A 25,451-nucleotide genomic window follows, 5' to 3' on the forward strand; every position below is an offset into this window, starting at 1 on the left:
TGTATTTTAGATATGCTTGTTTGTCTAACAGCTGGGCCTTTTTTTCTATTCCTGTAACTATCATCTCTCAATTGGAAGATTTGGTTTGTTTACATTTATTGTAATTACTAATATACTTGAATTTAAAGCTAATATTTTGTATTTTCTATTTTTTTCTGCCTTTTCTATTTTTCATTTTCTCCCTTGAATTCTTCCTGGATTTTCTGAATATTTTTCTCACTTCATTTATTGTCTACTACTAAACTTGAAAGTTATGCTTTGTTAGTGGTTTCCTTAGACATTTTTACCCTCTATACTTATCAAAATTAAGTTTATAGGTATCTTTTTTTCTTTTTCTCAACCATACAAGGATTTCAGTACAGAAATTCGAAGTTGACCTTTTTTTGACTGATCTGCTATATTCTCACATATTTTCTGCCAAACTTTTAAAGTTATGAGACATTATTTCATGCAATTAATACTTAGATTAACACAAATATTCCCACTTTTAATTAATTAAAATTAAATTAATTTCCAAATATTAACCCAAACATTGCCACTTTCTTTACTCATTATTACTTCTTATATCTTAGACTTCCTGTTTAAAAAGATCCATTAAAATTGCCTCAAATGAAAGTGTGTTAAAAGTCTTTTATTTTATTTTTTTCAGAAATGTCTCCATTTAAAAATTTTATTCAAAGATATTTGATGTTATAAAGTTCTATACTGAGGAAACATTGGCAACTTAAGGTTCTGGCTTCAATAAAATAAATGTCATTTGACTTAAAAATCACTATACAGCGGGACAAGAACTGTAAAACAATTGTTTCTAGGCCCTGGAGGCAGGCATCACGTGCTGCTATTCTTGAAAGAAAGAAAACACACGAAATGAGCACCACACTCACCCCAGTTTTCTACCCGAGGGTAGTTTTTAATGGGTTCACGGCCAAAACCTTGTCACAGGGAAATGGAGCTCAAGTAGAGAGCAGCCGTCTTACTAGGCAGAAGAAAAAGATGTCAAAGTCTGAGATTTCAGAGGCTGGAACTGAGCTCAGGATAAGAGCAAGTTACAGAAAAGGAGCCCCAAAAGCCTAAATAGGGTTTCTCTTTGGTCCTGGACTAAATCCTAAGCTGCATGAACAGCAGCAAGATTTCAGGGGCCTGGAAATCTTTGGGAAGTTAAGAGCTCAACAGATTTTACAGGTTGTATAGCACCGAGTAGGTGAAATTCTGGCCCAGTCAAAGTATAGAGACCTTGGTAAATACCCTGAACTTTTGGGCAGTGGAGACTCAGTGGTATAATAAAGAATTTGACTGGTATTTGTCCCTGGTTTCTGAAAGGGAGAAGATCCTTGGAGTAATAGGAGTGTCTTTATTATTTATGAGTCCCTTATATCACACCTGAGTTTACATTACGAGATGGCTCAGGACAGGGGCAGGTCACCAGAAATATCAACCATGTGAGTAGAGGTTAGGGCTTAGAGCTAGCCTGACTTCTGGACAAAAAGAGGTACGATATATGGTTTGAGAGTGCTCCTCAAGATTCCAGTGTGAGATTTAGTCCCCACTGTGGCAGTGTTAGGAGCTAGAGTCTTTAAGAGGCGATTAGGTCACTAAGGGGGATTCATGCCACTCTCACAGGACTGGATTAATTCTCAAGGAAGTGACTGAGTCCTTGCTCTCACAGGACTGAATTAGTTACAAGAGTATGTTATTATAAAGCAAGGCTTCTCCCTGAGTTTTCCCCTTTTCACACCCACCCACTTCCCTGCTGTATTATGGCATGATGCAGCATGAAGCCCTCACCAGAAGTCAACCAGAGGTGGCTGCCTGATCTTGGACTTCTCAACCTCCAGAATTGTGAGCCAAAACAAACCTTTTTTCTTTATACATTACCCAGTATCAGGTATGTAGTTATAGTAACAGGAAATAGACTAAGAGAAAACTGACACAAAAAAGTGGGGCTACTGCTATACAAATACCTGAAAATTTTGAAGCAGCTTTGGAACTAGACAATGGATAGAGGCTGGAACAATTTTGAAGCGAATGCTAGAAAAAGCCTATACTGCCATGAACGGAGGATTTAGGGTTCTGGTGAAGGTGCAGAAGAGAAGACTAGGGATAGTCTAGAATTTCTCAGAGATTATCTAAATGGTCATGATCACAATGTTGACAGAAATGTGGACAGTAAAGGCCATTCTGACAAAGTCTCAAATGGAACTGAAGAACAAGGTCTTGGAAACTAGAGTAAAGACCATCCTTGCTATAAAGTTGTAAAGAACTTAGCTACATTGTGTTCATGCCCTAGGGCTCTATGGATTACAGAACTTAAGAGCAATGAATTAGAATATATGGTGGAAGAAATATCTAAGTGGCAGCAAAGTATTCAGGCTATTATATGGCTACTTTTAACCACTTTCATTAAGTAGTGAGAGAGGAAAAAATGACTTACAGATGAAATTCATAATCAAAAGGGTAGCAAGGTAGAAAGACTTAGAAAATTCTCAGCCTCGCCATGTAAAGAGTGAAAAAGTGGCTGAGCGTGGTGGCTCATGCCTGTAGTCCCAGCACTTTGGGAGACCAAGGTGGGTGGATTACCTGAGGTCAGGAGTTCAAGACCACCCCGGCCAACATGGTAAAACCTCGTCTCTACTAAAAATACAAAAATTAGCCAGGTGCGGTGGCACATGCCTGTAATCCCAGCTACTTGAGAGGTTCAGGCAGGAGAATTGCTTGAGCCCGGGAGATGGAGGTTGCAGTGAGCTGAGATCATGCCACTGCACTCCAGCCTGGCTGACAAAGCAAGACTGTCTCAAAAAAAAAAAAAAAAAGAGTGAAAAAGTGTGTTCAGGAGAGGAAACCAAAGATGTGGTCCAGCAACCTTTTGCTAAGGAGATTAGTAAAGACAAAAGGGATAAGCAAGACAATGGAAGACAGATCTTGAAGGTATTTCAGAGAACTTTAAGGCTCCTCCTTCTATCATACACCCATAGGCATAGGAGCGCAGAATGGTTTCAGGAAATGGGCCTAGGACTCCCTCCACAGGCTTGCTTCCCAGGGCTCCCTGAGGTCTCTGTTCCCCACATTCCAGTGTAGCATTCCTCTGCCAACCCAGCCACGGCTCCAGGTATAGCTGGAGCCACTGCTCTAGAAAGTACAAGTTGACTTTGGGGCATCCATGTGGCATCAATTCTGCAGGCATGAAGAATGCAAGAGATACGGGGGCACAGCTTCCTCTCCCCAGATTTCAAAGGCTATTGTGAACACCCTGGGAGTTCAGGCAGAGACTTGTCACAAGGATTGAGCCACTGCAGAGAGCCCCCATTAAGCAAGGCCTAGTGGAGTCATGAGAATGGGATCGCCATGGAGACTTCAGAACCATGGAGCTATGAGCATGCAACACCATTCTGGAAGACCTGAAGTGTGAGACATGGAGTCAAAGAAGATTATTCTGGAGCCTCAAAACTTAATGTTGTTTTCCCTGTAGGGCTTTGGACTTACTTGGGGCCTAATACCCCTTTCTTCTTGCCTGCCTCTTTCTCTCTGTCCTCTCTCAGAATGGAAATGTCTATCGTATACCTGTCCATTCATTGTATCTTGGAAGCAGATAACTTGTTTTGATTCCACAGGCTGCCCGCAGGTAAGACTTGGGACTTTTGAGTTGGTGCTGGAACAAGTTAAGACCTTTGGGACTATTAGAATGGAAAAATTGTATTTCACATTGTGAGAAGAACATTAATTCTGGGGGCAGGTGTGAAATGCTATGGTTTGAGTGTGTCCCCCAGAATTCATGTGTTAGAAATTTGGTCCCCAGTGTGGTGGTGTTAGGAGATGGGAGCTTTAAGAGGTGAATGGGTTGTTAAGAGGGATTAATGCTGCTCTCACAGGACTGAGTTAATTCTTATGAATGTGGGAGCCCTCCCCGTCATTGGACTGGATTAATTACCACAAAAGCAAGTTGCTATAAAGTGAGGCTGCCCTTGCATTTGCCCTTTTGGCATGCACTCAGCTTACCCTCATGTTATGATGAAGCATGAGGCCCTCACCAGAAGATGATCAGATTTGGCAACCTGAGCCTCTAGAATCATGACCCAAAATAAACCCCTTTTTAAAAAAAAAAAAAAAATTAATTAACCAGTCTCAGGTATTACCTTATAGCAGCAGAAAATTAACTAAGACAAGAGGGGAAACTGGATTACAATGGCCAATCATTAAAGTTACATGGCCAATCATTAAAGCGATAATACCTACAAAATAAAATCCCAATAAAAACCATGGACACCCAAGCTCAGCAGAGCTTCCTGGTTGGTGAACACACTGATGTGCCAGGAGAACAATGTAGCCTAATTTCATGGGGAGTGGGCATGGAAGCTCTGCATTTAGGACCCTCCCAGACCTTGCCCTATGTATTTCTTCATTTGGCTTCATCTGTATCATTTATAATAAAATGGTAATAAAAAATATAGAACTTTTCTGAGTTCTGTGAGTCACTCTATGAATTATCAAACCTAAGGGTGTCATGGAAAGGATTTATAGTCAGTACTTATAGTCAAGAATTTATAGTCAGTAGGTCAGAAATGCAGGTGGCTTGGGGGAACCCTGAACCTATGGTTAGCCTTTAAAGTGACAGCAGTCTTATAGAGGACTGAATCCTTAACTTAGGGGGTCTGCTAACTCCAGGTGGTTAGTGACAGAAATGAATTGCAGCATACTAGTTGATATCAGACTACACAAAAAGGCTTTGTCCTGTGGGTAAGAATCATATCCTAGGAATAAGGCCGATACACTACAACTGAGGGAGAAACCAAAAAAATCCCCTAACAAAGTCTAAACATGCGCAGCAAAAAATGGCAACCTGTAATCGTGAGATAAAATCATCAATTGAGGTAGACCTAGAGATGCTAACACTATGGGCATTAGCAGACAGAGGACTTCAAAATTACTATCATCAGTGTGGCAAAGAAAAGAAAGCGTAGCTCAACAGAGAACTGGAACCCATAAGAGAGAATCAAGAGGGCACTCTAGAACTGTAAAATATAATATTGAATTTTAAGAATTCACTGGCTAGAATTAACATCGAAAGAAACTCTGAAGAAAAGGTTAATTAACTCAAAGGTAGATTGAACCTTGAAGGGGGAAAAAAGAAGGGAAAAAACAGATAATGAGTAAGAGTGTTGTGGAACATGGTTAATAGGTCTAAAATTCTAGACTGGCCAGTGTTTTCTCTCAGCATATTAAAGATATTCCAATGCTTTCTGATTTCTACCAGGAAATAAACTGTAAGTCTCTCATAAGTAATCTGTTTTTTCTCTCTAGCTACTTTGAGGTTTGTCATTTTGTCCTTAGTATTCTGCAAGTTTATGTTGTAGATAGCCTTACGTTTCTTTTTGTACATCCTATTTGGGATTTACTGGGCTTCCTATATCTGAGGATAGTTGTCTTCCTTTGGTTTTGTAAACTTTTTTTAAGCATTATCCCTTCCAATATTACTCTTCCTGTTTTCTCTCTTTAATCCCAATTACAAATGCTTGAGTCCTCCTCATCCTAGTCTCTTTGCCTCCTAACCTCGATAGCTTTGTCTCCTCCTGGCATTCTGGTTACATTTTCAGATGTATCTTCCAGTTCTCTTCAGTTATGCCCTGTTTGTTCTGAAGTCTATCCTTTGATTTTTAAAATTTCAATTACATTTTTTATTTCTAGAAATTCAACTTGGTTATTTTTCAAATAATCAAGATAGTTTATATAGGTTTATTCTTTGTTTATATTTTCAGCTCCCTTTTTATTGCTTATAACATAGCACGCATAGTTTTTTAAATGTTAATTCTATTATCTGGTCTTTATAGTTCCATTTCTGCTGGCTCTTCTTTTGGTGTTTTGCACCCTTTCATTTTTTAAAATTTTAACTGGGAGCCCATATTCCTTGGATGGAAAACTGTCAAAATTATTTGAGGCCTATATTGAAGAAGAGTTCTTTTACACAGGATTTGTGTTTGCTCTGCCATGTACCTAGGAACACTACCAACCAGGACTGTTTCAAGCTAAAATCTTGGCTGAGGCTTTCTCGGACTAGTCTGTTATATGAATTCTACTGAAAGCTTAGCTTGTGGTTCCTGTTCTCAGAGGAAACATTTTGGCTCCCACTCAGCATCAAGGTTTAAGGCAGGCAATTTTCTTCACGCATCCTTGAGAGAAGACAGGGCATGTTTATTTTTAATTCACCCTTACACTAAAGAGGTAGCCTCCTGGGGTCTGTAGGGGTCTCAGCTTTTACATAGAGGAGGTTTTCTAACAGGCTGATCTGCCTTAGGCTTGACTCCTGTCCCCATATCTCTCGAGGTCATAAAAATCAGAGCTCAAGATCACCTGCATTGGGCAAATACTCTCAAAGCAAAAGTCTGCTTCAGAACCGAACTTTCTTTGAGTTTTGGCCTCTTAAGAATTCTTTAGTTCCTGCTTTCTCACTGAGGTATTTAAAAGATTGTTTAAAAGTTTTATCCATTATTTAAAATTGTTTTAAGTGGGAGAGTCAGCGAAGTTATCTAGCCTCCCACACAGCCAGAAACAACAAGCTGCACAAATAGTTCTAAAATTTTCTTTTTATTAGTACCTACTCTTCCTGAAATGGTGGATAAATGTGATTACTCAGTTTTGAGGAAAGAAAATAAGTTGGTCCAGTTAAATCCAAGGCTTTCTAACCCAATGCATTTCAGTAAGTATTCACCAAAGACCTCCTAGTCCCCCGTACTATAGGCCCACTTAGAATCAGAAGTCACAACCCCAGGCAACCCCAGCTCCAACTGTGGGTGAATAATAGCTAACAATGATGGCTAATATAGGGCCTACTCAGAAGGTGGGCCAGTGCTATGTTAGGCTTTTGAATATGCATTTAATCCACACAACTGCCATAGAAGGTAGATAGAATTATCACCACTATTTTAGATGTGAGAAAGCCAAAGCACAGAAGTTTAAATAACTTGTTCAAAGTAATATAACCAGTACATTGGATCATACTCAAAATGTCTGGCTGTATAATTTTGAAAAACTGCACTGAATAATTAGAGAACACAGAAGGAGACAACTCTCAACTCAATGAGATCATATGAGTAATAAGGGTAGGATAAAGTCCCAATGTAATGGTGGCTGGAAATGTTATAGAAAGCCAACTTAGGTAGAATGGAGTTTGGCTCTTCTCACTGTGTAAGTGATGATTTTCTTGTCCTTTTATATAGCATGCCATATTATGTGGTCATTGTACACTTACGATGCCTGCCCCAAGCTAGAAGGACTCATCTTGCTCCTCTCCTCCTTTAGGGAGGGAGGTTAGAGTTTCCATGCAGACCCTGTTAATCCAACTTTCTTACTATTACTTAGAACATGTTTCTAATAAACCTCCTGGGATCCATACAAGTTCTTTCACAGCAGTCAAGCAATTGGGAATGAACCATCCTAAAGACAACGGGCGAGTCACCCAAAGCAACCAACAGCACCCAGCATCGCCAGCTTTGTTTGCCTGGGTCTTGCCTCTGTTTACGATACTTGGAGAACAGCAAGTGTGGGAGAGAGGATAAAACACAAGATAGCTTTTACAAAATGACTAATAAAGAAATAATGGGAACCCAATAACTACCAACTACAGAGGCAAGAGAAATAATAAAAATAATAAAGCAGAAAATGTACAAAGCAAACAATTAAGACTATTTTATCAAAACAATACTGCGACTCAGCAAGCATTAATTCTCACTGCACAAGGGCAGTAACTGTTTATCATCTGAATTTTGCACATTAAGAAAATGACACCAAGGGAGTTAATAAGTTTCTCCAAGCTCTAGGACACTTCGGAGCCCAGATTAAAAGTTAGCCATGCTCACGCTCAGCTGAGATGTCATCTCTCATTAAAGTCTAAATCAGCTCAGAGAACACACCACATTTACTATTTTTTATAAAATCGTATGACTGATTCTGGAGGAGCCAACAGTATCTTTGGGATAAACACACTGATTAAAAACATACTTTTAAAACGTCTCTTTTTCTAACCCAGTGGACCAAATATATAAATTAGAGCTATTCTGGTCTACTGAGTACTGTAAATGTATATTTAGATGTAACAAAATATCAGCTGGAAATATCTTTGGAAAGTAATTACTCTGCAATATACGTGGAATGTCTTAAATGCTTAAAGCAATTGCCTCATTTTAAAGACATAACTTACATAGAGAGGCACAAATATTAATTACCAAGCTCGAAGCTTGCTTGTAAATTTATTGCCTAGAGGGAATATTTATAGATTAAGGCACAAATATCAAAAAATAAGATAGAATGATGGAAGATTTAACTGCCTAAACCAAGGACCCACTTCTCGACACCGGCATCATTAGAGACATTCAAGGAGGGCTGAGGAGGTAAAGGGTTGCTCCAGCCTTTATTCTAAATTTCCCCACCTTCTCTCCTACCCTCCACTTTCCTCTCTCCCCCATCTCCTTACTGACATCTGACTCTACTGGTCCATAATTAACAATTCTATACCTTAGTACAAAACAGGGATTGAAAACTCAAATGTCTATGGAGACCACACAGGTAATTTAAGGAGCATGGGTCTTCTGGAACTTCTACTTGGTTATATTTATTCTACAGAACTGTATCTAACACTTAGTCTCGCTATGAGGAATGCACTAGGGAGTGGTGAGGACTGTGGAAAAGCAGGAGAGCATGTATACCCTTCAAAGACACGGCTGCTCTCACCCAACCCTGTTGCTGCCATGAGGTCATGTGGGCCCAGTGTTATCAAAGCATTTTACTTTCCAAGATCATCTGTATATTTGGATATTTGAATCTGTTGGTAAAATGCCCTTATTTTTAAACTATGGTAACTCATCTCATTCATACTGAAATATTTTTATGTTTACAAAAAACATCTGCAGGCCAAGACAGCATAAATCAAAATATGGCTGCAGGCAGAATCTGGCCCACGGGTTTGAGACCTGTTATATGAAACAAATATGGACCAGAAATCAGGCTCAAGGGTCTTAGGAGAAACCTGTCTTAGGTTTTCTTATGAAGAGGCAGACAGGCTTGGTGAGTTTCCAGGTAGGAGATGATGTGGCTCAATGAAAGTTCTGCTATTCCTTCAGGAGCCAACGTGATTTGGTGGGTATTCATAAGGAAACAGGAGATGAAGCCCTAACAGTGGGTGTTCTAGGAATTAGCAACAGATAGGAGAGATATATGCGTGCAAAAGTCTTTTCTGGACACTTGTACATGGTAGAAGAGCCACAGAATTCTCAACTGTAGGGTTCAGGGCAAGCAGCCTCTGGGTAGTCTCCTGGTCCTGCCGTTCCCTATGCTCCAACCGCAGTGGCTAGTCTCTTGCCGTCGGATCTCCGGGCCTGCAAAACATAACTCTCCCTCTGACCTCCAGGGGGCGCGAGAGAGCGGGTGAGTCCCGTGGTACCTGGAACCCACAATCTGTATCAAGAGACAGGAAGCCTAGGTTTGTCCAAGACTAACAGCCTGGACCAGCATCTTCACCTCTTTTCCGAGGCATGGCAGCAGCTTCTCACTGTCTTGCCTCAGACGTTTCTTCTCCCTGTTTCCCTCTGTCCTCCACATGTTCCCCTCCCATTAGGCACAGCTATGGGTGCGCCCGCTCTTCCTAAGCTTTTCAAGGACTGTCCATTTAGAAGTGACCTTGCAGACTTGCCTGAGAGCTAAGAGTCCTCAGGACAAGGGTCCTAGCAAAGCTACAGTAGCAAGACACAGGGACACCCCACCACAAAGGACTAAATATTTAGGTATGGTGAGGTCAATAAATAAGTCACTACTGAAACACCCAGCAAACCAAATCACAAATCCTTTCAAAGCTGTGTCTTCTCATTTCTAAAACAGAGTATCACACGATCTGGCCACATTGAACTATCGTGAGTGTTAAAATAAGTGAACTCGGCAAAGCATATGGCATATGGTGGAGCTTTAATAACAACAGTTGTCATCATGTGCCCCCTCCCATATAATCTCCTATCCCCTAAGGCTGGAAAACAAAACATGTAGGAATAATCTAAATGAAAGTCAAAACATAGAACTTAACTAGAAAACTCAGTTAGCCAGGACCCCCATCACTAGGGTATGGTAGCTAAGTCTCTGGGATATGTTGGACACTGTGCCACCCTACAGAGAAGGGAGAACCTAGACTCAAGGGTGGGAAGCAAGGAAAGGAAGCACGAAAAACAACCCAGAGAGCCCTGAGAATTAAGAGCACTGGCTCAAAGCCCCAAATCCCTCCTCTGCTATTCACTAGTCCCAGGACCTCAGGCACGTCACTGTACCTGTTCAAGCCTACCTCATCTGTCCAAATAAGCGGTGACCCTGTGGGGCCTTTGATCTGGAGTTGGATCATTTGGATGATTCCATGAATGGTAGGGATGAGAAGCAAGCCCAACCTTGCAAGGAGGGAATGGTCACCACCATGCCCAGCATTCAGGCAGGCTGCTTGGTGGGTGGAGTGCAGTTGTGAAGACTGGCTACGCAGTTGACCTTTTGGAAATCCAGACAGCGAGCTTGGGGAGGTGGGGGGAGGTGCCTGGACCACAGTGGTGGGCACATCTAGTGCTCTCTCAGGTCATCTACATGGGCCTCTGCTGCGGGTAGCATGTTTCTCGCTATATTCCAAATGTCTCTGATCCATGACACTCGCATCCTAATGGGTCCTGCTGTCAGCAATGGATGAGCATTGAGCTAATAGATGTCAAACAGCATTTACATTTCTGAAATGGCTTCATCTGCTCCCTCTCCCAGGACTCTCCAAAGTGAAATTTGAAATGTGGACAGACGGGTCAGCTCTGGACAGCTCCACTTCCAGAATTCTCACGGGCAAGAAACAATTATTTATTTTTTCCTAAACAGACAGACAGCGCTGAGCTTATTCAACAACAACAACAAGCTGCTTTTCAACCTTGTCGTCTTGGAAAGGCGTGCAATTTCCTAAGAGGCACATGGAAATATCTGTCACCTTGTAGCTTAAATAGCATTCATTCATTCATTCAAAGCACACTCGCAATGAATTACCTTGTTCATTCGAAATTCTGCAGAAGACCAGTGAGAGGTTTGGATTGGAGAGAGCATGGGGGAGTTTAGCATCTGTGATGTGGTACGAGAATCAAACCGCGATGCTAGATTCACCCAAGCGCCCTCTGCATGATGACGGCAGGGTCAGAATGGTATTCTCAGTCTGGGTTTCAGTAGCAGGGACATCTGTAGCTATCAGAAAATGCTGTGGAATCGTCTGTCTAGGGACCATCTGTATTTGGGGGTTATTCCAATGTAGCACCTGACACATGATAATGAATGGATTTTTCTGGCTCTCTCTGGCTCTATTTTAAACTGTCATCATTTTAAACCATGAAATATGTCAAGTGATAATTAAACCTCACCATAGACAGGTACTGTGAAAATGATTAACTTTTACCATTTCCTCCATACACATTTTGAATATTTTGAATATCCCAGGTATGGGATCATTACATTGACAGATGAGAGAAGTCATCTTTACAATAATTTATTTTTAAAAGAACCAAAACAGGGCTGAAAATTCTGTGTTTTCCCATTGGGTTTTAATTTGAAAACTTCTGCCACAAACTCCTATTTACAGAGGAAGCCTGGTGAGAGGAATACAGAACTGGACGCCATAATCTCCAACTCTGCCTCAATTAGCTGTGTGACCTGGGGCAAGTCCCTTGCCATCTCTGAGCATCAGTCTCCTCCTCTGTCAAATACCAATGACCATATCTTCACTCTTCCTAACTCACAGGCTTTCTTGAGCGTATTAAATGAGAGGACAAATGGGAAAGCTCTTTGAGAGCAAAAGGCACACCGGTTACCCTATCTGAATGTAAGGTATTATTTTAAATTCTGTATAAAGGGGAAAAAGTAATATGCCAGCACAGCTTTACAGGCCTACTGTTTTTTAAAAATAAACACATACACAAAACCAAAACCTCAACTCATTTTATTTTCAGCTGAAGTTTCTGAGCAGGAGATTAGATCTGACCCTATCAAATCAACGTCCCCTCGGAGCCACAGGACTCCCATTTTGTGTCCAAATACGCAGGGGCTCACACAAATGATAAAAATTCAAATGAAGCAGCCAAGCAGCTGGATGGGAATGTTGCTTCCAGCAAAAAGGAAGAGCAAATAACTGCTAAAACTAGTAAAGCAAACAGCCTGAAATATATTTTTACCCCCCACAACTCATTGCCTAGACCTGTGAATTTTTTTACAGGCCTATTTCTTCTGAACTTGGGGTTCTCCACTCCCCTTTGGTAGCAGCAGCAAGACACAGCTCCCCGAGATGGGAGGTTGGGGGAGGCCCCAGGACCTCTGACTCTGCAGGCATGCTGACTGTAGAACAATGAATCCACGTTTTTGAATACGAATATTTCAATCAGAATTACACAAACATTGTCAGATTCCCATAGAATGTGTCTTCCTGAATGACCTCAGTGAAGCCCATTTTAATTCTTTGATCAATTTCCTACAGAGTACAAAAGGTCCTCATTTTTTAAATTTACAAAATAAGATTGCAATGCCTATCTCAGAGGTTGTTTATGAAGATTAAATAAGAAGTTGAACGTGAAAATGTTTCCATTTCCAATCTACAGAATTTATAGTAAAGGACTAAACCTTTTGCCTCTAAATTGTTTTGAATGTGTGAACGCACAGGAAATTACTTATTATAAAGTGGCTCCTGGTGGGGCGCAGTGGCTCACGCCTGTAATCCCACACTTTGGGAAGCTGAGGCAGGTGGATCACCAGAGGTCAGGAGTTCGAGACCAGCCTGGCCAACTTGGTGAAACCCTGTCTCTACCAAAAATTACAAAACTTAGCTGGGCATGGTGGTGCATGCCTATAATCCCAGTTACTCGGGAGGCTGAGGAAAGAGAATCACTTGAACCCGGGAGGCACAGGTTGTAAAAAATGGCTCCTGAACAGCAGCCCTGATTATAGGTAAGGTCCATCCTCCATCCTGTGTTCCTGTCTGCCACCCCATGCCCATTTAGAAGCAGCCAGCCCAGCAAGCCTCCACCAACCCCTTCCCAAGAAAGAAGGCGATCTCTTATGAAAAACAGAAAATAAAAGCTTCTGACAAACATCATCGAGGAAAGGACTGAAGCCACTGCCAGGGAAGGGGCTTGCTCATTCACTTTTTTCTCTATTTTGGGTGATTTCATTTGGTGTTCATTTGCTGTTCATCTTTATGTACTTTGGCTAAAGGGCTAAAGACAGGATATCGTGTCTAGGGTAAACCCCTCTCAAGTTGCGGCTAGTGAATGCTTGGTGCACCTCCCCAGGTATCTCCTGCACCTACCCTAGGAGACAGGACAAAAGAACAAGGTGAAAGAACCCAGTCGCTGGAGGCAGCTGTGATCTGAAGCAACAAAAAAGTGCCCTTTATTTGTCATCAGGGACCTGAGTTCAAACTCACACTCTGTTAGAAGCTCCTGTGACGTTGGGTCAACTGCTTAATCTCTTAGCCTTGGATTCCTTCTGAAGGCAGAAGACAGCACCTCTCCCTGAAACGCTAGGTAAATGTTTGCTGATTCTTAGCCTGCTTTTGAGGCACTCAGAATCCTTTTAGGGGTGGAGGGTGTGACAGACACCCAGATATGAAACCATTAAGTAGATGTTAATATACTTAGGGAATTTCCTTTTACCTTCTTGCTTCTGTGTCTCTTATTCAGACCCAATTGCCATTTGGGGATCCACCTTCCTTTCACTCTCACTTCAGGATATCCTGACCAGGGGTATAGCTGGTGACTGTCAGGAAACCCAGCAGCACACAGCATTAATTAAGAGCATGAATCGCATGACCTGAGTCTGTCCAATCCCAGTGAGCTTTAGCACTTTTGTGGGATACACTGGACTAGAGGCCAACTGTCTTCCACCGGTCCCAGAGTTGTGAGGAGGGGAGGCTGGCATTCACCATGAAGGGGAGCCCCCAGAGAGGGGCAAAATGGAGGGAGAAGCCAGGTTCTTACAATCCATATCAAGTATATCTGAAGCCACCCCTCACCTTCCACCCTCACTGGACTGTCCAATTACATAAGCCATAAGTCCTCTTTTTGTTTGAGCTAGTTGGGTTGAGGTTTGTTATTTGCAACAAAAACGTCATCACTGGTACAGTATGCCCTTAAAAGTCAAAGGGGACCCTCTGCTGAGGCAGCCAGGCTTTGGAGAAAAGATCCTGAAACTTCACCTCCACCAGAACATTCAGAGAGTTGTTCTCCCAGATTCCAACATTAATTACACTGAACAAACGCTCTCTGTATGTTGCGAACCCACCTGCGAGGTGGCTGGCCATGGTGCTGGTACACCAGGTAGACATCTGTCTGCAGGACATCTTCTCAACTGACTCATCTATAAGGTCAGGGACTATGCCGGGTCATCTCTGCACACCAAACTCCTATCAGCCCAAGGAAACTTCTATAAGCAACCAATAAAGCCTCAACACATGCCCTGATAATTATATTCACCTTTCCACAGGAGTCATTTCTCCATTACAAGTAGTAGTTGTCAAACTAGGGTCCCAGATACTGTTTTTGAGGCACTGACGGGGTGAGAGAGCCATTGAGGGGCAGAGAATGGGGTTAAGAAGCTGGAGCTCTGAAGAACAGGGCAGGGGCAATCACTGGCTTGCAGTATATGGGAGAACCAGCTCTGTGCACCATCCAACTGCTCTGACTGCGCTCAGACCCCGGCCCAGGTCTCTCCACTCTTGGCTGCATTCTTATCCCAGAAGGCTGTGGGTCACTGTCTCCATGGAGCCAGTGCCCATCCTACCTGCTCATTTCTGGGGCACATGCTCCCTGACTTCCTGGAGAGCTCAAAGCAAGATTCAACACTTTGTGAAAAGGTGTTTTTTTGTTGTTGTTGTTTGTTTTTTTAATGCAGGCCCTGAAGCATTTCTTGGAACTCAATGGCAGCCTTGGCCAAGAAATATAACCCAAATAAGAGTGTGTAGAGACCAGTGGGTGGGTTAGAATGCACAGGATTTTCCAACCCTGGTTGCCTGATCTGCCAAGACACCATGGCTCATTCACCAAGCCCAACTTGTGCACCTTGGAAGCCCTCACCACTGCCACAGGAGAGAAATGGGCGAAATGCAGAGTGAGTGAGGCCAATCAGGAGAGAGAGCGTTGGTTGGCAGGTCTTGCTAATTTAGAGGAGAGGTCTCCCGTTACAGATTATTTCCAGTCCTGACTCTGCTCCTGCTGAAGCAGAGAGATTAAAGATTTGTTAAAAGAAAAAAAAAAAATCTTAAAACAATGAAAAGGCAGGTTTGTCGTTTTTTAAAAAAGAGCTTTAAAAGATGAACTCATTTTGATGAAAAGAATTGAATTAGACTATAATGGTCAGTTGCATTCCATACCTCGTTTCCTAATAAAGAAAGATTGTCAAGCAGCAATGAGACAAAAGAGACAGAAACAAATGATTTTTAAGTCACAGATAATTAACCCCAGAGGCTTGTGGATAGCACATTAATATGCTGGGGCAAATAGCTTAATGAGGTTTGAAAAGGGCTTCCATGTTTATATGGAGAAGATAATTTCAAGGGTTCCTGAAAAGCAAAGAAATGCCTCTGGCTTGGGGACCAGTCAAGGAACAAAGATGACAAATGTCAAGCTTAACTTCTGCTGGGATCTCAGAGATGAGGGTGAACCTCCTGGGTGGGGTAGGGACCTCAGCAGGTGTACAGGGAGCACCATCATCTCTCTCCACGGTCCTGAGGGGCAGGATCAGCGTGCTTCAGGCTGACGCCATCCTGTCTTTTGGTCCTCGGGAATGTGCAGTGGTTCATACCCCTTAGGAGTCATGAGCTCTTCGACAATGTGACTCTTCCCACAAATTCCAGATAGTGGCCTATGCCCAAATATTGCATTGCAACCTCTAAGGAGACCCCTAGGCAAGCACGAGTGATTACACAGGGTTTCATTATCCTGCCCACACTGACCAAGGCTCTATAGCTTGCCCATCATAACCACAGAGGTTTAGCTCATGTGCATGAACACATTTTAAGCTCCTTCTAGGGGAAGAACGCACTTGTTGTTGGAAAGGACAGAGGAGCTCTCTGAGGATGGTAGTTAAGGAAGGTGAGCATTCCCAGGGACTGGTGGGAAAAGCAAGCACAGCAAACAGGACCAGGTATCCTGGAGCTCTGGAATTCACAGTCAAACAACCTGGAAGGCCCTGTGCCTGCGATCTGACCTTTGTGAGAAACGGAGAGATGACATAGAGCCAAGTCAGCCCTGGGACATGCCAGGCATCTAACACTTGTTCAGTGCCCATTCTGTGTCAGGGACAGGGGACCCTGGGAGGAAGACACCTAACCCCTGCTTTTCCAAAACATGTGCCTTCATGGCAGCATGAGAGCTGTCCAGGGCAAAGGCTCCAGGTACCAGTGTCGCTGTGGCTCTTGGGGAGGATTTACATACCTCAAGTTCAGACAGCATCACTGGCAGATCCATCATGAGCCCTGAGCTATCCACCACAAGGTCCTGCTGCCTCCAATCCCTGGAGAGAGCTGAGCTCAGCCAGAGGATGGGGTGAAACAGCCACTTACTCAGGGCCTGGAAGGCCTGGGATCAGGGAGATCATGTGCAGGGACAGGAGTGAGAACCCCGCTCACCTGTACTGTCTTAGTCCAGGCTCGCCTTTCCAGTTCCAGGCACTAGAATTACATTGGAGAATCCTGGGGAACAGAACCTTAGAGTTATCTGCAGCCTGGGAATTCTCTGGATAATGCCGTGCTTGGTCCTCTGACCCCAGTGCTCAGAAATCTTGGGAGATTTTGGGATCTTGGGAGAGAAGTTTAAGTACTTTTTTTTTTTTTTTTTCTGAGACAGAGTCTCACTCTATCACCCAGCCTGGAGTGCAGTGGTGCAATCTCGGCTCACTGCAACCTCTGCCTCCTGGGTTCAAGTGATTCTTCTGCCTCAGCCTCCCGAGCAGCTGGGACTACAGGCATGCACCACCATTCCTGGCTAATTTTTTGTATTTTTAGTAGAGATGGGGTTTCACCATGCTGGCCAGGTTGGTCTCGAACTCCTGACCTTGTGATCCAGCCACCTCAGCCTCCCAAAGTGCTGGGATTACAGGCATGAGCCACCACGCCCGGCTGTTTGTCTTTAAGTTCTTAAAGGCACCATCTTAAAGGCTTAGTTCTTCTGATTGTAGAATGAGAGAATTAGAGCATAAAGTTAAAGACTCTGACAGAGGAAAGGGACCAGAATAGGCTAAGTTTAAGATAATTCTCCGGCCGGGCGCAGTGACTCACACCTGTAATCCCAGCACTTTGGGAGCCTGAGGCGGGCAGATCAAGAAGTCAGGAGACAAAGACCATCCTGGCTAACACGGTGAAACCCTGTCTCTACTAAAAAAATACAAAAACTTTAGCTGGGCATGGTGGCGGGCACCTGTAGTCCTAGCTACTCGGGAGGCAGGCTGAGGCAGGAGAATGGCATGAATCCGGGAGGCGGAGCTTGCAGTGAGCTGAGATTGCACCACTGCACTCCAGCCTGGGTGACAAAGTGAGACTCTGATTAAAAAAAAAAAAAAAGATAATTCTTCATAGAAAAGTCAATAGGCTACAACATCCAGTGTCTCATGAATGCATCTTGGAGACAGAAGAATGAACTGGCTTACTTGAGAAAGGCCTCTATGTCTATGGCCAGGCCTGTAAGAGCTCTAGTAAAAACTACCCATGCACTGAGCACTGCCAACACTGCCCATCCTGTGCCAAGGGCTCTGCATACACAGTCACCCCTCCCAGTATGTCCATGAGGCTGTGTGGGCACCGACCACATCCCTGCCCAGAATCTTCGTTTGAGGACAAACCATTGCCTGTGGCCTGGATGAGGATGATCTTGCAAACCCTGATGGGATTTTTCTGGTGTCATTCTGGGGGAAAGTTTCACCCTCTGAGATGGTGAGCAGGCAGGACTCTGTGAGCTGCAGCTGCTTGTGGCCATCCTGGAAGGCTGCCTGGAAGAGGCCAACGTGCCAGGAGAAGGAAGGACAGGAAGAATGTGAGAATCCTTTTATCAGCTATTCTTGAAGCCAGATCCACCCTTAGACTCTGCAGCTTCATAAGCCTCTCAGGCTTCGGCCAGCACAAGTTCGGTTTCTACAACTCAGAATTCGGACTGATGGTTTGTACTATTACTATCCCCATCCTTTTTCAGGTAAGGTTGAGTAACTTACCCAAAGTCGCGCTGTGAGTAAGCTGCCTACCAATTGGTCATGATCAAAACCGGACACCAAATCACTACTTAAGCAGAACACATGAGCTAGGTGCGCAATGCTCTCCCCATTCAACTTCCGGCAACCAGACATACTATAGTTTCCCAGCAGCTGAAAAAAGGCAACACGACCCAGAAAGAGCCAATTTCTGTGAGGCTGGGGGACAGGAGATAGATGTCACTTTCAACTTCTTTGAGCCCAGTGACTGTAGAAGAACACGCAGTGCCCCCACTGCATGTGAGAGACGGTGGGATGGGGGAAGGAAAGCCATCTCTTTCCCCAGATGGCAGTCTTGAATTGAAAAAGAGCCACGGTTCCAGGCACTGTCAAATCTGGATGGCTCCCTTTAAATTCCCTACATCTGCAGCTATTAAAGAAGTTACCTCAAAATAACCTAGGAGTTTATTAATCTGTTTCACTGAAGACACTCAGCCACTTCACATTACACCAAGATAGATTAGGCAGGGAACTGAGAGATCCAGAAAACATCTGCTACACAAAATCAAAATTAATGGTAAACAGAATGCAGTTCTTGATAGCTGAAGTTCACCCAGATGCAGAGAACTATAAAGGGGCTACTGGAGGCAGCTGCCAATGAGGGACCGATTCCATGGGTTTTCGGAAAGTGACGCTCTAGTTTCACACTCAGGACTGGCAGGTCACGTTTGCTTAGGAGATTTGCACTGCGAAGCAGCCAGAGCCACGCTGAGTGTGCATGTGATGGTCACCCCCTTTTATCCTTTTCTCTGAAGACGGCAGCGGCCCTCCTCTCCCGGGCTCCCTCACAGCCTTGCTGGAAGCCAGGCCAGGCTGGACAGGGCTAGGACATGTGCGGGAGCCAGCGTAGCGGGGGGAGGTAATGCAACCTGACATTGGTGCTCATCCCCAAACTCGCAGCCCCTAATCACAGCACAATCTCAGACATCTGGAATAGCTCACAGATCGCCCTATGCTCCTCAGAGATGGCTGACAAGGGCTGAATTATCTCTGCCATTTGCTCAGCCTACTCAAGTGTTTGCTCGTGGCTGTAATTCAGCGTGATGGGATCAGTCAGAGAAAAGCACTGGCTTGAGTAGATGAATTTTGGCAGTTGCAATCAGCACTGGCCCTCACAGTGGACACAGGAGTGTCTCAGAGAGGTAAGGGTGGCACCCTTTGCTGAAGCTTCAGAAAAGAGTGAAATTAAATTTTAGGTGCCTGGAGGGAGTTATAAAAATACCTGCATTGGAGAGCACAGAGAGATGCAGCCATCACTCCTTCCCATGCAGCTCGCATAGGTAGGTCCCAGGCATGAATATCCAGGGTCACACAGGACTCCCCTGAAGGAGGAATGGCTCCGTCTCCCTTGGGGAGGCACATTACCTTCCCAGGGGACACCCTATCAGTCTCGTAGTCCTGCCACAATCTTTGCTACAATGTCTACCTTCAAGTCCCACAAATCTAACTTGGAAACAAAGCACCCCCAGGAAGTCCCTCTCAGCTCTCTGGGCTTGGCAACCAACATAAGGTACAGACACTCCTGGATGTGACAAAGCAAGATCAAGTCACTTAAGCAACCACCACCCATTAAAGAGAGGTTCAGGGCATCAGAGAGCACCAGCCCAGAAGCATTCCTCATCCCTACCAAAAATTAACATGAAAAGGAAGGAGTCTCATGTGTACAGGGCTATCTGCTCTGCGTCACAGGTTACTCAAGGAAAAGGGAGGTAAAGAACGTGAACGTTCTCTGAAAACTTCGGAATGACCAAGAAGATATTCTCATTATTGCTGCCACAGTGTTCTGTGCATGCACAGCCCATGGAGCACAGTCTGGTGCCTGGGCACTCTGAGGAGGAAGCTCTCCCTCTTCCTGGGCTCTCTAGGGCAGGGTTTGCAAAAGGCACTACATGGAATGCCTGCCCTGAGATGGTCAAAAACAACACAATTAATTTTGTTAAATCCCACAGAAAACCAAGTTTGGAAAATGTTGCATATTACATTCCTTGCTGAGAGTGACATTTTGCCTATGAAAAATCCTGAGAGATTCTCCAGTCAAAATATCATCATCAACAACAACAATGAAAACTAAAGTTTACTGAGTCCAACATTTTCCAAGTGTATTACTGTCCTAGGGCCACCATAATAAAGTTCCACAAACTAAGTGACTTAAAACCAGAGAAATGGATTTTCTCCCAGTTCTGGAGGCTGCGAGTACAAAATTAAGGGGCTGGCAGGGCCATGATCTCTCTGAAGGTTCTAGGGATGGAGGGTTCCTTGCAACTTGCCAGCTTATGGTAGTTGCCAGCAATTCTCTGCTTCCATCATCATATAATGTTCTCCTTGTGTGTCTGTGTCCAATTCTCCCTTTTCTTATAAGGATCTCACTATTGGATTAGGGCCCACCCTAATCCATTACGACTTTGTCTTTATATCTGCCAAAACCCTATTTCCAAATAAGGTCCCATTCACAGGTTCTGGGTTAGGACTTTGACATGTCTTTTTGGGGAACACAATTCAACCCATAATACTAGGCTTATCTGAATTTTCATCAGTGCATCAGCCAGGAATATCTAATGATAGCCACAGATCATTTCTTTAGAAGTGCCTTTCTAGAACCAAAGGGCCCAGTGCCTCACTTGGATATTACTAGCAAAGGCCAGAATGAAAAGGCAACACACACAAAGCAAATATGCAGCTTACATTTAATTTAAGAAACAATTGTTGGTTAACTACCGGCCCTGAGCTAGGGCTGTGAGGAATTTGGGGATGAAGGAGCGGGGAGGGTCTCTGATCTCAGGAAATTAACAACCTGATAGGAGCCCTTCCCTCTCCAATTAGATAGGGTAAGCTAAACACTTCAAGAAACAGAGTTGGAAAGGATGAAGGGGAGGTGGATTTGACAAGGATGAGGGACAAGGCATGCAGGAACAGTGTGAGGCCAAAGCAAGAAAGCTAGACAGCATGACATCTATAGCTGGAGGGGAGGAGGGGGAAATGGGGCAGAGGACAGGTCTAAGGCACACAATGCATTCACTGTGCCCCCAACTGTCCCTAGTTCCCACTATGATTTGACCTGGATTCGATTTTCACTGCTAACATTAGCCCCTCTCACTTCTCAACACACATACTTAGTCAAGAGTTTCCGAAAGTCACATGGTGCGAAGTTGCAGTTGGTTAGCCATCTGTGGCTCCAAACCTTCAACGGAGTGGATGCTCCTGAGTCAGGTACAGCATTGAAATAAGACAAATCAAAACAGAAAACCTCCTCAGGTTCTGTGACTGGGAGCTTCCTCTCCAGACTTGAAGACTTTCTAGACTCTCCTGGGCCTCATAAACTGTGCAGAAAAATCAACTATTACTCATCTGTTCCTCTTTCAGTCCCGGGTCAAGTCAGAGCTGGGAACCAACCCAGATGTTCATTGCTAGACAATATCTTACTTTTCTTTGAAAGAAAAATAGTTTACTGAAGCACCATAGTGCTTCTATTATTTTTATACTTGTACACTGTTCTGGAGAAGATTAACAACCCCACAGCCCAAGTCAGTGAGTCAGTGAATTCCCAGACCTAAAAATACTTAGAACCAGCCGGCAAGGTCCCACTCCTTTTCTTCCTGCCAGGTTGTAAGCATTGACGTTACAGCACTGGGCTATTTCAGGAACTCTCAAACATTTAACTTTGACAGAAACAAGCAAGAAAGACATCAGTGCACAATAGGAAGAAAAAAGTTTGTGTGATGTCAGAACAAATTTGCTAGTACAAACCCACAGTGTATGTTCCTAGTCAACCATCTGTGAAGGCTGACACTTCCAGCAGTGGAGAGGTTATGGATGAATGCAGTGCAGCCTGACTACACCTTCACTCATCCTCTGGACACTCTCATTCTTCCGGGGTTTTGAAGTCATAAGTTCAATCAGGCCTTTTTCATGCATTTGAATAGAAATACATGGCTCTTCTATAACCCCAGCCTTATTAGAGACATTTTCAACACAAGGACAGTAAAGATTCCAAAAAGGTTAAGTTTATATGTGATTTTATAATGCAAATCAATTCCAAACATTCACAGTCAGGATACTGGCATAAACAGATATTATTCAAAGCCAAAGTTCAGGTCAAACTCTCCTCTCCTTACAGCTATTTCTCTCCAACTTACACGGTCATGGTACCCACTGTGAACACTACTTTCCATAAGAAATATCCTTCCCAGCCCCATCCACCTTCATCCATTTGGTTTTGGTATCCAAACAATGCAGTTTGCTTTACAAATTGCCCTACAGTTCAGAGGACATCGAGTCTGAAACCAAAGATAATGGCAAATGGGAATGCAAGCCAGAGAGTTCATCTTAGAGTCAGATTATCCAGATCCTATGACCCTAGGGATCCAGCACCATGGACAGCAGCAAACTACCTGCTGGCCACAATAGATAGTGTGAAAACTTTGTGTTACCAAGCTCTAGCAACACGTGTTGATAACATAGCCATCCTATGTCTTTTGCTGTGTTGCATAACACAAGAACTAATCAGGAGGCAAAGCAATGTTAGATTTAGGAGTCAATATAGAATTTGCTAACTTCTTTTAGATTGTCTCCCTTTTTGGAGACAGTACCACAGAGAAAGATGTGGTGAAGGCTAAAACCAAAGCCACATTCTAGACCAGGAACTTATTTTCATTTCTGATCTCATCGTTCCATCCATGTAATAAAAAGATGATTGCCAATGATTCCACAAATCATACAAAAGACATCCCTTATTAGAGACTAGGTATTACTGAAAATGAATAAGGCAAACTTCAATTTCCACTAAAAGATTTCTGAAATTATCACCCATATATGTTTACCTCAGAGACCATAAAACAAATGTGCTACAAGAACTCTGGCAGGGGAAACAGAACATCATGGAATTGTTTACAAAAGGAAAATTAATTAGTTATTTCTATTTCAGCTTAACTGAAGCTGTAAGAAATCTATTCAGAAATATTTTTCACAGAGGTATCTCTTCCTAGATATTGAAATACCACAAACCATAAGCAATTTTTTGTGTTGTTCATGTTGTTTTGTCGGGTAAAACTAATAATTATTCCAAGCTTCACTCAAAAATGTGGCTTCTCTTAAGCAACCAAAAACATGATTGTGAATGAGCCAGTTCTTCAAGTACCCCCTCTCTGGTACTTGTAGGTAGAAGTCATAGTTTTCACAAGCAAACCTGGCCTTCAGTCCATCGAGTCCCTACAGACAAATACCAAGTAGTCAGCACCCAGAAAAGGCCACATGAAATTTCAAAGAATGAGCTGCCCACAGTCTGAAGTTCATCTTAGTTTCAGCAAACTACTTCAAAAATGTCAACACTGAAAAGAAAATGGGTTTGAGTGCATTTTTCCTACCTTCTCTTCCTGTGACTTCAAAGCTTCTGGGCTCCTGCAAGAAAAGAAAGACTTTGTGTTTTTTGAAGAATAATTCATATATACAGATACTTGCAAATATCTCCTCTCTTGTTAGTCACATATTTATGAAAAGGTGAACAATCTACTAAGAAGATGACACTGAGCAATGTTGGGTTTACTGAACTCTCAACATGTACATCTATAAATGTAAACAACTTGTTGCTTTGAGGGTTTAGGCAAAAAACAAAAAACAAACAAACAAAAAAAACTTTTAATCACAAAGTTTTCAGTGAGCACAGCTAATTCTCAGGATCTTCCTTATTTGGAATCTGGGCTGGTACCAAGTGTTAAGGAAGACTCTTCCAGGTTGATGACCCACTCTCTGCCTGAACTGTAGGTGCTTTTAGGGACTGAAGAAAACATAAGCAGACAGGGGCTAAAATTATCTGGCTAGCAGCAGGTTCTTCTTCGTGGTGCTATGGTGAAGACCACCACTGCTCCTGGGTATGTCACTGACATCACCTGATGATGGATTAAACACAATTTATAGATTCCAAAGGATGAGATCCTATGAACAATTTGGATAGCCAGTCCATGCCACTGAACTAAATTAAACCCTTGGGTTTTCCTAATTCAGTCCCATCTTTATTGATGCCTACTATGTGCAGGGCAATAAGCAAAGTGCTCCAGAAGTTACCCAGGTAAAACAGAGTACCTGCATTGATATTCACAGTTGATTGGGGGCTACAGAACAAATGCAAATTACTGAGAAATCAAAGGGTGATTTGTCTTGTAAATACCAGTATTTCACATTCCAGTTGGAAACATAGGGAAAAGTGTTTTTAAAAGAACCTTTGAAAATAGCAAGAATAGGCAGGTTTTCAGACAGAAATGGAGGAGGGAGAGTGGACCAGGAAGAGTGAATGGCATAGGAAAATGTTGGGTGGTAGGAAAATTCAGAGTAGCTCTAGAAGAAGGAAAAGTCTTGGTGAGAAGCAGTGGGGGGGAAAGACTAGAAATGCATATTGCAGTTTCATAACTAATAAAAAGTATCTCCAACTCATCACAAATGACATGTTTTGGATTAAAAGCCTAAGGTTAAAAATAAGCTGAAATTCCATACTAGCAACTAAAGAAGAGAAGAGAAAACACCAAACTATGACTACCGCCTCAACACCGCAGCCAAGAAGGTAATTCGGCAACAGTGCTTTTTAAGGCAATAGCATTGTCTTTCACACTTTAGCATTCTTGTCTAGCATCCTCTTGTGGTCAGAATGGGGAGGCAATATTAGAGATGAAACTAAGAGGGCACTGGGAAGGTTGTCCTACCCAAATTACATTCTCTGATTGCTACCTTTCTACTGAGCAAAAAGTCCCATTGGAGACCAGTGGAAGATCCACGTCACATGCCAACAGCCCATCACACAAACCAAACTCTGGTTCCTGAAGGAGTACTCATCAGGTAAGGGTTCAGAGGTGGGGGCACAGAGATGACAGGTGTAATGCAGGAAACATAAGCCACAGAGCATATTTTGCACAAAGCAAACCCAGCTCCTCCCAAACTTCCTCAGTAACCTGCTCCAAAGCCTGGCATCTCTGTTTCTTGAAACAGCTAGTATTCACGGAGCAGGAGATATTCATAATCAGCTCCAGAAAAAAACTACAAAACTTTTGTTGTGGTTACACAAAATTTATAAATTAATTTAGGGAAAGCTGACATCTATATAATATTGCATGTTCTTATCTAATAACATGGGATTTTAATAATTGTTCGAGTCTACTTTTGCTTCTTTCGAGAGTATTTTATAGTTTTCCTTGTGCATATTT

General features: G+C 43.1%; 1 protein-coding gene across 6 annotated transcripts in view; it reads right to left on the reverse strand.

Moving 5' to 3' along the window:
• The window catches only part of FSTL4 (follistatin like 4), a 417,315-nt gene that overhangs the window by 347,526 nt on the left and 44,338 nt on the right, over window positions 1–25,451 (reverse strand). For all 6 annotated transcript variants that reach the window (XM_078005171.1, XM_028849721.2, XM_078005173.1 and 3 more), the window contains exon 3: window positions 23,625–23,658. In XM_078005171.1, coding sequence (XP_077861297.1) covers window positions 23,625–23,658 — 34 coding nt within the window. The remainder of the gene's footprint in view (window positions 1–23,624; window positions 23,659–25,451) is intronic.

Source organism: Macaca mulatta, chromosome 6 (assembly GCF_049350105.2).
Source record: "Macaca mulatta isolate MMU2019108-1 chromosome 6, T2T-MMU8v2.0, whole genome shotgun sequence".
In the NCBI taxonomy this organism is placed as follows: Eukaryota; Metazoa; Chordata; class Mammalia; order Primates; family Cercopithecidae; genus Macaca; species Macaca mulatta.